This window comes from Psammomys obesus, unplaced genomic scaffold, assembly GCF_907164565.1.
Source record: "Psammomys obesus unplaced genomic scaffold, mPsaObe1.curated_primary_1811, whole genome shotgun sequence".
In the NCBI taxonomy this organism is placed as follows: Eukaryota; Metazoa; Chordata; class Mammalia; order Rodentia; family Muridae; genus Psammomys; species Psammomys obesus.
In genome coordinates, this window is record NW_026591597.1 from 243,440 (window position 1) to 259,256 (window position 15,817).

The following is a 15,817-nucleotide window of genomic DNA, read 5'->3' on the forward strand; positions in this document are numbered from 1 at the left end:
ATTAACCCCAGTTTAACGCATCTGTCTCTCAGCTGAACCCAAGCAGAGTAGGAATGGATGGATGTTTAGTAAACGTTTGCTTCAGAGATTCAATCTGAAGGAAGCAGTACTTGCCACTTTACAAGGAAGCACTACTTGTTACTTTACAAACTTGGGCTTGGCTCTGGGGGAAGCTCTATTGTAAAAAATTCCGCCCAAAAGTTCAAGCCAACTTTTTCAGTAAACAAAGACTTTCTCAGTGAGTGGAAGCTCCTCTAGTGACCACTCAAGAGTCCAGGTTTTAGGGACAGGTAAATATTGAAAATCCCAGTTATTATGAAAGGGGAAAATCAAGTTTATTATCTATGTGCCTTTTGTTGTAACCACCTCAAACCACCCTGGAAGGCCAACACTAATACATACTAGTCACCCTTAAGGAGCTGTCACATCACACACACACACACACACACACACACACCCTGGACTCCATCAGTATTCTTTTCTCTTTGAGGCTGGTGAGAACCCAACACAGTACTTGGCCAGTATTTCCTCTCACCAAGCATCAAGGTTCATCCTTAGGTCTTCCACCCTGACCCTGGAGAAGCACGTGAAGGACACGAGGACCTGTCACCTGCGTCCTGTGTTGGGAGGTCAGCAGATGTGCTAGGACAATGTCTGTTTCAGGCTGTCAGCTGTGAGCAAGAGTCATCCCCCTCCCCTGATACACGCTCCAGCGCTTCAGCTGCTCAGCTGATTACGGGCGAGGCTAATTTTCTCACATGGGTGGAAAACACGTCAGAGGACTATTATCATTCTTTGACTGTTTGGCATTTTTTCTCAATGTGTGCCGGGCCTGAAAATGCCTGATCATCTGGCCTAGGGAGCAGGGGAGGCCTTGACAACCGACATTCACCCCTGGGGAAGGAAAGGGTGAACTTAGCACCTGGGTGGCAGGCAGAGGTTGTGCAGCCAAAGCTGATGCAACTTACGTGATCAGCTGCGCATTGTCGTGGCTCTTCTGGGCAAGCAGCTTGCGCCTCCAACTAAGGAAGGACCAAAGGGTAGAGTACGGGTTCTCGGAAACTTCACACTTATCCCCGTGTGTCCATACTTCCAAGCCCACAAGAGCGATCCGGATGTTCAGGGATCGGTAGAACTGAAAAGACACAGAGAGGCCAGCTTCTCTCACCACCCAGCTTAAGAGCTCAGAGTTCAGAGGATGGATTGGTTGCTCCCCTGTCACTGGCTCCAGGAGCTAGGAAATGAGAGATGCTCAGACAGATGCATCCTGGTGGTCAAACTGCAGTATCTTGGCTTTGAAAACAGGGGTGAGAAGAAAAAGAAGTAGAGGGAGTGGTACCCCAACTATCAAGGGGTTCTTTGCTAGATCTGACCTTGATGCTAGCTAGCGTGTCAGTGACTGTGTGCTATATGTAAATGTCCTGTGTGTGCACATGTACACACGAAGCCCAAAGGTCAATGTTGAATGTCCTCCTCCATTTATTTTTCACATTGTTAGATTGAAGTACTCTATCCTTCTGTGGCCTTTCTGTTCATGAGAGCTTTTTTAAATTATTATTGTTGTTGTTTTGTTTTTGAAAGTCACCGGTGGGCTGGTGCTTTACACACTGGGTGATCTCACTTCAATCTAAAAATAGTGAGTTCCTTCCCAGTTCAAAATAATAACTGGGGCTTCAGTGTTTCTCAAGCACTTTTCAGGACCAGGTCAAGTACTGAGGCTTAAAAGATGTTAAGAAGTTTGCCCAAAATCTCAGCAGGAAGACGCCAGAGCCGGGATGACCCAGATCATGCCCTCAGGGCCTTTGTGACCATGTGTTGCTAAAGAGCTGGGATCCTACAATATGTATATAATAACATACTAAACACACACACTCAGATCCTTCACTGCAGCCTAGATGAGCTGCAGTTCTATCTTCACCACATCAATCATGACAGAAAAACCCCAAGGCATCTGAATTTGCTTCCCTAAGCAGCTTTTTAAGGAAGTCAACTTGGCTTTTCTTATAGTTAAGGCAGAATACTGTGGATTGGGCCCCTGATTCAGCAAATGCATTTACTCCTTCCAGTTTTAGTTCCAAAATGTTCAGTCCAAGCAGCTGGCTCAGCAAGTTTCAGAGGAGCCGATGGGCCTCACTCCACTGGGAATGGTGGACCTCATGTGCTCAAGGGAAGTAAGAGGCTTCAAAGAACGGACCATCCTGCAAGGTTTCCACAAGGCTTCCACCAACACCTTTGGTCTGTGTCTGTTTTCTTTTCCTTCCACATCTGTTGCTTTTTTTTTTTTTTAATGTGTTTACTAACATACCGTTTCCATTTTTCATCAGCGTCTTCTAATCAACCAGTGCAGGAGGAAAATCCCTAACCCCAGCCAGCCAAGCCCTCCACCTCCCTGGCCTCCAGGACAATAGCTGATACACAGGTGGCAGGAGGATCAGCTTCCTGCATTCCCCCAGGGAAAACACATTTTCCTAGAGGTTGAGGGTTTGGTTACAGGATCCCTGAGATTCTATTGCTGAGAGAGCTAGGAGCTGGAGACAGGAGGCTACTGTGTCTCTAGAATCCTTCCCTCTAGGAAAGGCCGGTGTTTGACTTTCACCCATTACTTGCCAATGATCTGTTTCCACAGCTGTTGAGGACCACCGGAGAGGGGGAAGGCTGAAGACTTTCCATCTAGTGCCTTCACAGCAATTAAATTTGCATTTTAAGCCACAAAAGTTTAATTTTTTTAAATTTTTTATACTTCTTTATTGGTTTTTTTTTTTTTTTTTTTTTTTTTTGAGACAGGGTTTCTTTGTATAGGCCTGGCTGTCCTGGAACTCACTTTGCAGACCAGGCTGGTCTCAAACTCAGAGAACCACCTGCCTCTGCCTCTCCAGTGCTGGGATTAAAGGTGTGCGTCACCACTGCCCAGCTTGAAAGTTTAAAAACTCTATTCGTTAACAGCTGAGTCATCTCTCCAGCCCAAGAGCTAAGATCCACCATCCTCTAGCAGGCCAAGAGTTAAGTCTTTAAAGTTCTAACAGTGTCCTGAAATGGTTATCAGAGTCTCGGAGAAACAGACATGAGACCCAAGGGCTGAGACAGCAGGGCAACGGCAGAGTACTTGCCTTGCAAGCATGAGGCCTTAGGTTTAATCATTAATACTGCCCCTACTCCAAGCCCCAAAAGGAGATATGTGACTAAGGCATGCCAACAAAAAAACAAAACAAATGTAATATTCCAATTAAGAAAATACTAACAAAATTCTCTGTACAAATTGCAAAAGTGATATTGGTGACACACAAAAGACTTATGTTCAGTCTTCTTACTTAACAAATGAAGAAAGCGAGGCCCAAAGTGGGTGGGGGGGAGGTTATATATGGAGTTAAAAGCAAAGCAATATGGATATCTAAATACTGAAGTGTTTCATCTCTTATTATACTTATTCTTCTAAACCGTAATTCCTGGTCTGATGCCCTGGCTTCCACTTCTTCTGTGACGACATAGTGAATAGCGTCTTTTCTTCAGTTCTTCAGTGTCTCTTTTCCTTGTTCTCATGAGAGGCTACATGTTTTCCATTCAAGGGACTCTGTCTAGAAAACCTACAGAATCAACTAACCTGGGCCCACAGGGGCTCACAGAGACTGAACCACCAACCAAAGAAGGACCCTGTGTTCAGTTACCAGCACTCACATCTGGCAGCTCACAACCATCTTTGACTACAGTTCCAGGGGACCCAGGGCCCTCTTGGAGCTTCTGTGGATGCCAGGCATGCTGTGATGTCGCAGCAGCACACATATCCACAGCCTCCGAAGAGCATTCCGCCCTGGGCCTCCTACATCCATCACCTCAGCAGTTATCCCTTCCAGGCTTGCAGTGTGAACAGACACCACGCCAGACAAAGCTTATGTTTTAAAGCCCACACTGCTAGCCTGTGGAGAGAGGAGCTGCCACTGCAAAATAGCTTCTCATCGGTTTTCGCTGGAACCTGCTTCCACATAGAATACTTCCATTTAGTGCACCTCAAACCTCTGCGAATTTCCTAAGGGCATGTTTTAAATGACCCTGACTAAGGAAACGTAGCCATTTTCTTTTTGCATTCTTCTTAGATAGAAGAGGAGATCCTCAGACAGTTTAATACATCAGCTCCAGACAGACCTTTAAAGGTTATACATCCATCTTCTGATCCCAACCCACTTCAATCCCATGCCTCCTAAATCAAAGAATCACTGGGCTTTCACCTGGAAGGAACCCTTAAACACAACCTCAAATCTTTCTTGAATCGAGCTCTTCCTTGCCCAATATTCCTCAAGAGCCACTTCAGATGTGACAAAGGTCAGAGGGACCCACAGAGCTGTGGGTACTTCTATTTACAGCCAACTGCTTCCATGTGACTTTTACAAGGGTAGGGGCACAAGATCTCATTTTTAAAAAGGGATTCCTCAGAAAGCTATAAAAATAACTGAAAGACACTGACGTAAGCCAATGCTTGTGCTTTATAAATTAAAACAGAGTGAAACAAAGCCCCCAGAAACTCACGCAAACCAACAAGAAAACAAAACACAACCCAAGAAGCTGAATTACTTGCTTCTGGTTCACAGCTCAGGGTTTTGTCATGCTCCACTCCCCAGCATCTATGGCACAGTGCATTCCTTCAAGGACCAGCCAGAAGTGCCCAGTTCAGCAGCAAGAGCTCAGGTACACGCGGCCTCCTGTCCTGCAGACCATCTGAGGTGCTGCAACCTCCCCCAGAAAGCACACACCTGGTCTCACCTTATCAACGTAGTTGGCGATCTCCATGAGCTTGTGTTTGGTGGCATCCTGGTCACGCCGATTCTTCTGAAACTAAATGGGACAAACAGAACCAGGTGAGACCCTCCTGAATTCAGCTCTCACCCAAGGGCCTTTCTGGGGCCCCATTTCTTCTAACTGAATATGCTCTTACTCTCGTCTGTCTTTGGTGTGCAGTCATTTTTAGGCAATAGCCCTTCCCACAGCTCACCGAGGGGAGGACCTGACTGAGAGTCCACCTGATACCTCCATCTCCCAGCTCCGGGCAGCAAACAGAGCAGACCCAGGGATCTTCTTCCAGCCCTTCAAGTAGTTTCTTTTCCTGTCGTTTAAATTACAGTGCCTCTGGCTAACTCACTGGTTTGTCAGAAGAGAGACAGGTCTCTTTGCTTTGCTCATCAACCCAATAGGAAGCCACTGTCACACATCTTCCAAGGCTCTCCTGAATGTGATCAGTTATCACCAGTCTGTCTAATGGTTGCTGAATTACTCTACCGATTAGCACAAAAAGGGCATACCAATCTTGATCCCAGACCACAGGAGCTTCAGCTACAATGGTGGGAGAGGCAGAAATAACTAACATGGTAAACCCTCAACTTAAGAAGTACAAAATTTAAAAAGAGCTAAGAAACCCACTGGGAACTTGTACGAAATAACTGCAGAGGATGGCCATGCAAATGTCACATAGAGTGTGCTGCCAATGGGACCATGTGGCAGCAGCAAACAGGTTTTGCCTCCCACGTGATTCCAACTGGCAGGGCCTTCTGTAGTGAGAAAGGTTCTGAGACTTCATCGTTGTGAAGTCAGACATTGCTAATCAAGCACAGGAGAGAAGACTTGTGCTGTCCTTGATTAGAATGGGTCTGTGTAGAGTCCCATGAGGAGAGCTTGTGTTTGCCATTTCTGTCTGCAAAGTACAGAAGGTGGAGACCTCTTTCACCTTCAATGATGAAGTAGGAAAAATCGTCAGGATTTTTAGACTTGTAAACTTCCTGTGTGCCAAATGATGAACGTGCCCTGTCTGCTGCCATTTTTACATAGAATCTGGGCACCTAGTGGATTTACTGTTAAGTATGTACTATGTGTGTTCAATTTTGGGCCATCCTATGTTTCCTCCCTCCTGATCCACCAGGATACCCAACAAAAGAAGAAACAGCCAAAACAAAACAAAACAAAACAAAAAACGCCCTGAAATATTTGTTTGGCAGAAGCTGAGTCCCAGCTCTAGTACGGAGAAGGGCACCATTTCCTTCTCTTATAGATTCTGGAACATTCTTTGACTTCTTTGGCGCCATCACTCACTCGCCAGAAAAGAACCCCACTGCTACCCTTACCTCCTACAGAGTTAAATGCTAGAACGCTGTTGCACAGACCTTTGCAAAGTGTTTAATCTAGACATTTCCATTATGAAGACCGCCCGACTTCTAAACTAGCCCTGTGGCAGAGTATTTCCATTCACTCAGTAAATATTTATTACAGCCCTGGGATGAGATTTCAGGCTTCCAAATACATTAATCCCATCCTCAAACAGTGAGGCCCAATAAGGCCACCATCGTTGAGGCAATGTATCATGCTTTCCAGAAGATTCTGAAGCCAGAGTTGGTAAGCTTATTCTGCAAAGCACCACAGAGTAAACATTCTTAGGCTTGGTAGACCACATGGCTGTGGACCACGACTACCCATTTTTTCTTGGTGGCTTAGAAGCTTCCAGGATACCATGAACCAAAGCATGTGGCTCACTCCAGGATACTATTCATAGAATTGTATGGTGGGTTCACAGGGCCACGGGCTATAGTTTCCAACTCGTGGTCTTACGAAAACTGCGTCTCGATGTTACACTTTCTGGGGTGACACTGGAATTATTGCACAGAATGTCAGCCTTTCCCAGTTCCTTCACATCCTGCTGGTTCTGTCAAAGTCCTTTACAGATCTATGCCTAGAGCTGTTCTTTCTCCTCCTCCAACATGAACCTCTTTGCTCCCCTTACGTTTTAGTTCTCTTAATGAATGAGTGAATATGCCCAGAACCACCCAAGCAGCTCTCTTCTCCACTTCACCTATGGAATGGACCATCCCCGAAGCTCCTAACTACGCCCAAGCAGAGAGCCACAGCTTGCTCACCTTAACTGTGACAGCTCTCTAGAGTGCAATTCCACAGCCTCACTTCCCAGGACTTGCTTTCCCACTCAGAGAGCCCGCTGGCTGCCCTGAGTTCAGAGCCCAGAAAGGGCTGCCATGTTTCAGCAGTAGGTTGCAAATCACAACTACCTCATCCTTCCCTTCATTCATCTCCCTGTACTAGCAGACCAACTGCCAAGAATACATTCCTGCCTGCCGATTCTGGGTTGCAACCCCGACACGAATCATGAGAAGCCTACAGCTGAGGGATGTTCATGACCCTGAGGACCAGGAAATCCATTCACCTACCAGGAAGTGTACGCCACAGCCCTGTAGGAAAAGGAGTGCAGACGCCTATGCTCCTGGTGCTTAAGGCACAACCCTCTGCAACAGTCAAGGAGGCATCTTTAGCAGAGACTTTTCCTCCCTGGCTTGCTGTGAATCTAGATGTGAGGAGGCGGACCTTTCTGCATCTCCACCCGCCTCCTCTTCTGTGCCTGCTGGAGACTTGCATGAAGTGGCTTTTAAAACCCTGTATCAAGGACCCACTAGGCAAAAGGAGTAATACTCCTCCTTTTGACTAGAGCAGTGGGGTTTCCAGGTGCCTGAATGTACGGAGGTTCCAGGACCTGTTAACTGCTCAATGGATCCTGTGGCTTCGGAATAATGGTCAAAGACCTTTGTATCAGACAACACTGGATGCGAAGCTTAAATGGAGAACTATCCAGGAGGAGGGGGTTTGGCTTTCTCCCAGTACAGAGGGGTAAAAGTGGTGGGTGGGGCAGGGCTGAGTGGGGAGCCTGGCTGCCCTTGAAACCAACCTTCATTATTACTCCGGCATCTACACGTCAGTCTGCAGAGAGAAAACAAAAACCCTAGAACCCACCCGTCCCCAGCAAGGAAAAACAATGCCAACGTTAGTTAAAAGGTTAAACTCTCCTGAAAGAGGACACAATGTTTCCTCCCTAGAAAGCCCTTCACCCCCACTCCTCTGCCCAGTCCTCCTGTCTTTAAGGAGTTCAAGGGCCTTCTCTTCCTGCCTCTGGAACTCAAAACAAGCTCTCAAACCTGGGCTTGAACTCTCTCCCCACCTGGCATTGCCCCTGATACATGCTGTGCACCTTCGAGGAGAACAGGAAGCTTCAGCTCAGTGTTCAGCCGGGGCACGGGAAAGTGTGCTCGGCTGTGGTTGTATCGCTGCATGGTGTGGGACCTGAAGGTAACATCCGGTTAATGCAAATGCAGGAGGTGGGTGTATGGAGGGCTGCCAGAAGAAACCAGAACTCCTCCACTCCAGGATAATTCTCCATTTCAGCTTTCTTCACAGGCGACCTGCCATCTTCAGCATCACCACGTCAGAGGGGCGTTCTACCAAGTCCGCACTACCTCAGAGCCTCTGTGTGTGCGCTGAGCATCACCAACGGCCCATTTTGGGGGCTATCATGCTCAAGAACCACAACGGTTTTGTGCCTCTGCTGCAAACACCAAAACTGGCTCAGGGCCACGTCCTGATTCGGAGCACTGTGCTGATACATCATAGAGAAATCAGGAAGTCTTCCAACAAAGTGAACCAAATGATTGAGCCAGGTGGGTGGGTGTTGGTGAAATCTTAAGGTCTGTCCAATTTGAGCAATATGAACTAAGGAGCTACCCTCTCTTTTAGGTCAGGACTCCCAAACTCATCTTTTATGCACCAAAAAACTACTCCAATGTCTTATTAAAAAGTGGATGGTGGGACCCCATCCTGACAATGTGGGGTTCAATATGCCTCATATGCTGCTGCTCTGGGGACATTTGGGGAGCACCAACATAGTTATAAAAATAAATACGCATATGAGAAAATGGTATCTGACTAGATGCTGAAGGCACTTGCTGCCTTTGTAAAACAGAAGTCTGAAAGATTCTCTAAGGAATCACAGGTGGAGCAGTGTGTGGTGGCCCACGCCTATAATCCCAGCACTCTGGGAGGCAGAGGCAGGTGAATCCCTATGAGTTTGAGACTAGCCTGGTCTACAAAGTGAGTCCAGAATAGCCAAGGCTACACAGAGAAACCCTGTCTCAAAAAAAAAAAAAAAACAACAAAAAACAAATAGTGAATTTGAGTCCAGTCTGAGCTTCGTGAAACTGTCTCACATATATATATATATATATATATATATATATATATATATATATATATATCATAACTGTAGGCCTGTGAGATCCCATTTGAGGAACTCCTGTGTTTGTTTGTCCACCCTAGGAGAGGCTTTCCATGGCTTTTTGTTGTTGTTTTTTTTTTTTTTTCCTGGTTATTTAAAATGGTTAGAAGAGCCCTTGGTTTGATTTAAGATCAAATTTATATGATAAACTAGAAAAGAGATGAATGTGCCCATATTTCCCAAAAGCGGCTGGAAGGCTGGACAGATGCTTTCAAGAGAGTTTTTCTGCTGAAATCCATCACTGACCCCTTACCTCTGAGTAATCAGCTACCAGGTAAAGCTCCACATACTTCATAGAGTGTAAATCTTCCCGTTTCATCTAAGGAAGGGACAGAAACAGGTCAGTGCAGTAGACTCATTCCAAAGGGCTGCTGGGAAACCATGCTGGTTAATAAGCTGTGACCTTCTTACTTCTTTTAAATGTATGTATTAGGGACAGTCCTGGCTGCAACCCACCACCTCCATCTGCAACTGGTTATTGCTGGAGACCTTTACGGGCCTTGGGATAGAACCCTTTATTCTCAAACAAAACAAAAAAGCCAAACTGGCTAGTAAAGGCAATAGCAAGGCCATCCCACGAGGGAACATGCCGACAGCTCAGTTCCCAAATAAGCGTGAGACCACAGACCTCCGTTTTCCGTGTGAACAAAAAACATATATCAGATGAGGTGGCTATTCCAAGAGGGGAAGTAGACCTTTTTTTTTTTTAAGCCTTACACAGTTTTTTAAATTGGTATCTTATAGTATTTTAAATACAAACAGTGGTTCTCGTATGAAGGTATCTCACTCAACAATCCTAAGAGAGAGTGAGAGAGGAAGGAAGGAAGGAAGGAAGGAAGGAAGGAAGGAAGGAAGGAAGGAAAGAAAGAGAGAGAGAGAAAGAAAGAGAAAGGCTTTTTCCTTTCTCTTACCCATTCTCCTCCCTCAATTTAGAAATACTCCTGGAACCAAAGTAAGAGTACACAAACAGACAAGCTCAGTCCAGTCTGCCAGCTCCGATGGGAACCTAAAAACTCACTCTGCGAGGTTGCTTTTTGGTCTGATGTGTAAACTGAAGGGCCCAGTCCTTAGAGGTGGGCCTGGAGTGTTCGAACCCACAGTTCCCTGGGGGCAGCTTGAGATGTTCAGCTCTGTAGATGCGGTGCTGGCTGTCGTTGCTAGGGACGGGCTCGATGATGTAGCTGAGGTTACTGCTCACTATAATCAGTCCTCTGTGGGTAAGAGAAACGGAATCTCTGGTCAGTGCTCATGGTTCTGGAAAAGTCCCTTGTGTAGATTCCTATGCTCGATGGTTCTTCACTTTACAATGGGCCATGAGCCCCTCTGTGAAGGCCTGATGCAAGCTCAGACTCTATATAGAGAAATACACTGTGGATGAAGCAAACAGGGCCCAGGAACTCGGAGAACTTACACCTCCCTAAGTCCATTGTGGAGCTTTAGGCTGGGACTCCTAAGGGCCTCCAAAGCAAGCATGATGCAAGACAGTCACAGGTTAAAACTTTATAGACACAGAAAAGGTAGCACAGTGATGAGAGGAAGCCCACTCTCCTGCAGGTGAGGGAGCCAGGCTCTCGATTTAGCAACGGTCACTCGCTCCTCATGAAACATCTCATGACACTCTAAGCCTCAATCCCCTTATCCCTAAAAATAAAAATACTAACTCATCAGGGCTCTTGAGTGATTAAGGGAAAGAGAAGTGTCCTTGTGCCTGAAAGGTAAGTGGTGCTTAACAGCCAGCATTCCTACCCACCAACTGATGAGGCGGCTATCCTTATAGTGACATCCACAACTAAGCAAATATGACACTCTTTCATCCAGTACTGAACTCAAAGTTATCGGCTGAGTAACATGGTTCCTTCACTCACAGAGATTTAACTGTGTTCTAGATATCATATAAACACACATAATTCTTGTTGTTGGTATCCACAGGGAATTGAGTCCACACTCCCCAGGAAACAAAAAAAAATCGCAGACACTCCAGACATATATAAAATAGTCTGCTCTAGATTGCTGATAACACCAAATAAAATGTAAATACTGAGCTGGGCATGGTGGCGCATGCTTCACATCCCAACAAGCAGGAGGCAGAGGCAGGAGGACCTCTGTGAGTTCAACTCCTGCTCGGTCTACAGAGTGAGTTCCAGGACAGCCAGGGCTACACAGAGAAACCCTTCGATAGGTTTTCATTCCAAACCAACCAACTAAATACCGAGGCTGGAGAGATGGCCCAGCAGTTAAGAGCACTTGCTTCTCTTTCAGAAAATCTAGGTTTGATCCTAGCGGCCACATCAGACAGCTCACAAACTGCCTAACTCCACATCCAGGGAATCCCATAGCCTCTACAGACACTGTGCACACATGGAGCACAAACATACACTCAGGTACGCACACGATAGATAGATAGATAGATAGATAGATAGATAGATAGATAGATAGATAATCTACCTTTTAAAATGCTGAGACATGTTACATATATCTTATTGTTTAGGGAATAATGAGAAAAAATATATCTCTGCTCAAGAAAACTTTTTTTTCCCCCAAAATACTTCACAGTTGGTTGAATCTGTGGAAGTGGGATACATAAGCACAGGGAAACAACTGCATGCATGGTTGGCATAAGACAGCCATTCTTATGCATCTGAAGTCATGGCAGTTGCTGAGGATGGCGACATGAGCGAGCCAAGGTGTCTGCCCTGGTGAAGAACAGAGTCTGAGCTTGGGAGTAGTCTCCGTGATGCTGCTTAGATTGCTGTACTCATAAAGTCTCTAGGGCTATCTTGACTCGAGCGCTCACTGCCCACGGCTTCATGACTGTCAACGGAGGTGGAAGATGTCCACAGGGCAGCTCCCCGTGACCTCGTCTACCGAGATCTACGATGTGCCAACCTTACACTGTGATAGAGGGATGAAAAGAGAGCAAGGTCTGCAAACTGTGGGTCACGCGGTCAACTGTCTCTCAGTAAGCTGTGTCTAAGGATGGAAGGGAGCCAAATACCTCCTCTTTCATCTTATCTCCCAGGGTACGGGTATCCTGCTCTGGTCAGACCCATCAGGTTGTGACTAGTGTTGCTGGCATGCTCAACGGTGGTCACGAGTAAATGTGGTATGTCCTTCTGCCCCACTCTCCAAACTGCCACCTTTCAGACAGAGAGATAAGCAAGACAGCCAGGCAATAGGCCCCAGACTCTGGCAAAGATGAGCCCAGGACGAATGCCCAGGACCCTGAAAGCATGTCACTCAGGTTCTCATTCCAAACCAAAGGCATCCTTGACTCCACCTCTGGCACCATGATTGGCAGGGCTTCTCTCTTGGACCACTCAGCCTCCATCCACCACTGTTCTCTTGGGAAGCCCACCCAGGTTTTGACCTTTAGTGAGGGCCCGTGACGCTCTCAGGACAGACATCACAGACTCTGGTGGGCAATAGACCTTTCCTGACCCCATCCCTCGCTGACCTCATTCCAGTACCAGGAAAACTGCCAGCTTCCTGGCTGCCTCCTGGCTGCCTCCTGGCTGACACAGCAGCGGCCACCTGGCCTCTGGTGAGAGACACCTAAGGCGTTCCCTTCACAGCTAGGGTGGAGGGCAAAGAGCAGGGATCGCAGTCACTTCCCCACTCCACACAGGAAAGAGCAGAGACCAGGGCAACCTGGGCATCCTGTTCCCAGGCTATCTTCTCATCTCAGCTGGCCAGGCCTCCCCCACAGCCCCAGCTTCCTTTCATGGCTACAATACTGGCCACATAATGGGTTGGCTCATAAATCAGCTGGTGATCCTGTGTGCGCCAATATCACACCCAGTCAGTGGACAGTCCCCCACAGAAATCTGTGAAAGGCCGAACAGAGCCACAAGGCACAGTTGGTGTGATATGAACAAGCCCTTGGCCAGACAGGTCACAGGTCAACTGGGAATTGGCAGCAGGGTGGATAATAATCACCATGGAGGCTATAAATCATTGAGCTTTTTAATGGACCAGGCACCAAGCTGATAAGCATTTTATTTCTCATACCAACTTTGCTGGTCCTTACAAATATTTTTTCCATGGTACTAACAGGAAAACTTACGTTCAAAATTAACTGACCAGCCCAGATTCACACAAGTAGTAAAGGGTTAAAACAGGGGTGAGCCTCGAGTTCTGGTTCCATACCCCAGATCTCTGACTTTTTACTGTCTTTCATAATAGTCCTGGACCATGGTTCAGAAAGACCAGAAAGATGTGTCCCATGAGCATACGGCTATAGGTGATGGTGACAGGGACTCTCTCAAGTGAGTCCAGCCAGTATGCAGCTGGGAGATGACAGAGGAGGTGTTCGAGCTCCCTCATCCTCAGACACTGTATGTGCTGACAGCTAACTAACCACATGCCACACAGAGTGCAGAGGTTACTCTCTTTTCATTTCCACCCCACACTGTGAGGCTGGCAAAATCACAGAACTCACTTAATCAATGAGGAAACTGAGGCTCAGAGAGACTGGAATCAGAAGCTTTTGCCTGGAGTCAAGGTTTTAATGGACAGTCAGCTCCCGTAGGCTCTGTGCAGCTGCCTCTACTCGTAAGGTCTATTGGACGTTGACCTGATATGTGTTACCGGCCCTCAAGATCTGGTTACACCGATCCTTGCCTAGGACATACCTGATTGGTTGATTGAATGGCCTATATCCAGGCAGGGCTGAATGGGGTAGCCATGGCTAAGGTTTTTGGGTTCAAGAGAAAAATCACCACAGTCAGACAGACAGGAAGAGAGGAGGAAAAAGGATAACACGATGGGATAGTGCAGAGAAGAAACCACGTGGGTGAGGAGAAAGGACTCCAATAATGGCATGGAAAAGCCCAGATGAAAAATAAAAGCAAGTATTTATGAGATTATGGATGGAAGATGTTTCATATGAGGAGGATTAAGGTGGATGTCATTGGATGGGGTCTGGGAGATGGATGGTGAGGACATTGAGACAGCGTAGGTGAAATATCTGCCCTGCCCAAAGTAAATAAGGCAAGTATAAAATCTAAAAGGTGTCTGCGTCTCATTATTTGTGATGGCGGGTTAGATAATACCACCATGATAATCTTAGGGCTAATAATAATTATCCGATAGCCCAACAGCCATTTTTATTTACAACAACAAAGGTCAAAACCTGTGCTCAGAAATCCCAGGACCAGAGTTTCCAAGCTATCCACTAATCTACAGAAGTTCCCAGGCTATCCCAGGAGACTCAGGATCTGCAGGCCCACGTGTCTACGCTAAGTCCCACAGGAACATCAGTCAGGAGCCCATGTTCTTGCCTGTGTTTCTGTGGTAACTTGAGCAATTGTCTCAAGTAGGCAGTCTGAAAAATTCAAGCTTGGGATACTGAAGTTTTCCCTTCCAGCACAGACTTTGGTGGCCCCTTCCCTTCATCCCCTCACTATAGCTCTTGGAGACTCAACCCAGTCCCGGGGACCAGGGAGCCTCCCCTCTGGGATCACATGGAGATGGAAAAGAAGTGGCACAAACCTAGCTCTTTACAGTAGGCCTCAGCTTTATCAGTGGGGACTTTCTGAGAATGAGGTTCTGGGGGCTTCTCCGCAAGTCCCTTTGACTCCTTCCCCTGCACACTCAACCAGAATTTATGCTAAAAGCTAAGGCTCATTCAATCTGCTAAATGTTAGCTCTGGCAGAGACAGAGAGCTCAGAGGTGGGGACAGGGAACCCAGGAGGCAAAGGGCCAGGATGCTACTCTCCAACCTATTCCTCATCATTAAGAGAACAAGAAATATAAATCATCAAATAAGATCATATAGAGGAACCCAGGCAGGGCAGCCAGTCAGGATGCAAGTGGTTCATGCCTGCTTAACCCACAAATCACTGAAGGGCTCAATCAAATCTCAAGACTTGAGAAAGGTGCCGTTCCCAGAGACTCTGCCCATTAAACTCACAGCTGCCCATCCACCCCCCCTACGTCAGCAGAGAGTCTAAGAAGAGGCAGCCCTGGGCTCCTTCTCCCCACCACTCTCCCAATCTGCACGCAGGGATCTTCAAGGAGGCACAGAAAGGAGACCTGTGTATGGCAATGAGTTCCTGCTGGGACAGACAACAGGCAGAGAATATAGGTTCAGGAAGGAGCCACCCTGGATTAGAATCCTGGCTCTGCTGTCTCCTATACCAGCCTCTCACAGGGCAGCCATGTTAATAGTGTACAGCAGCGGTTCTCAGCCTGTGGGTCACCGCCGTTTGCATATCAGGTATTTTCTTCACAATTCAGAACTGTAGCGAAATTATAGTTACAAAGTAGCAATGAATTAATTTTATGGTTAGGGGGTCATCACAATGTAAGGAACTGTAATAAAGGGCCACAGCATTAGGAAGGAGCCTTTAATCCCAGCACTCGGAAGGGAGAGGCAGGCAGATCTTTGTGAGTGCGAGCCTGGTCTACAGAGTGAGTTCTAGAACAGCCAAGGCTACACAGAGAAACCCTGTCTCGAAAGGAAGGTTGAGATCCACTGCTCTAAAGTAAGTAGGCAATGCTCACTGTCAGCCAGGGAATTTTCTCCAAGAAAGGTAGCAGAGATAGAAGCACACTATACAGATGATGTACAAAGGATTTTGTTGGGGAGCCGTTAGGCATGTCTGCAGAACACCAGCCAGGTGAGGGGCTGTTCCAGCCCGTGTGGATGCAATGACCCAACCAAAGATCTTGCTGTCCCCAAATACATCATTATCACTGCTCTTATATTATAAGGCAGAAAACTGAGA

The 15,817-nt window shown here is 46.9% G+C and overlaps 1 protein-coding gene across 1 annotated transcript in view; it reads right to left on the reverse strand.

Annotated features, from left to right (window-relative positions):
* The window catches only part of Adam19 (ADAM metallopeptidase domain 19), an 87,944-nt gene that overhangs the window by 23,751 nt on the left and 48,376 nt on the right, over positions 1 to 15,817 (reverse strand). The window contains exons 6-9 of the mRNA XM_055610710.1: positions 10,107 to 10,299; positions 9,342 to 9,407; positions 4,753 to 4,824; positions 969 to 1,135 (exon numbers count right to left, since the gene is read on the reverse strand). Coding sequence (XP_055466685.1) covers positions 969 to 1,135; positions 4,753 to 4,824; positions 9,342 to 9,407; positions 10,107 to 10,299 — 498 coding nt within the window. The remainder of the gene's footprint in view (positions 1 to 968; positions 1,136 to 4,752; positions 4,825 to 9,341; positions 9,408 to 10,106; positions 10,300 to 15,817) is intronic.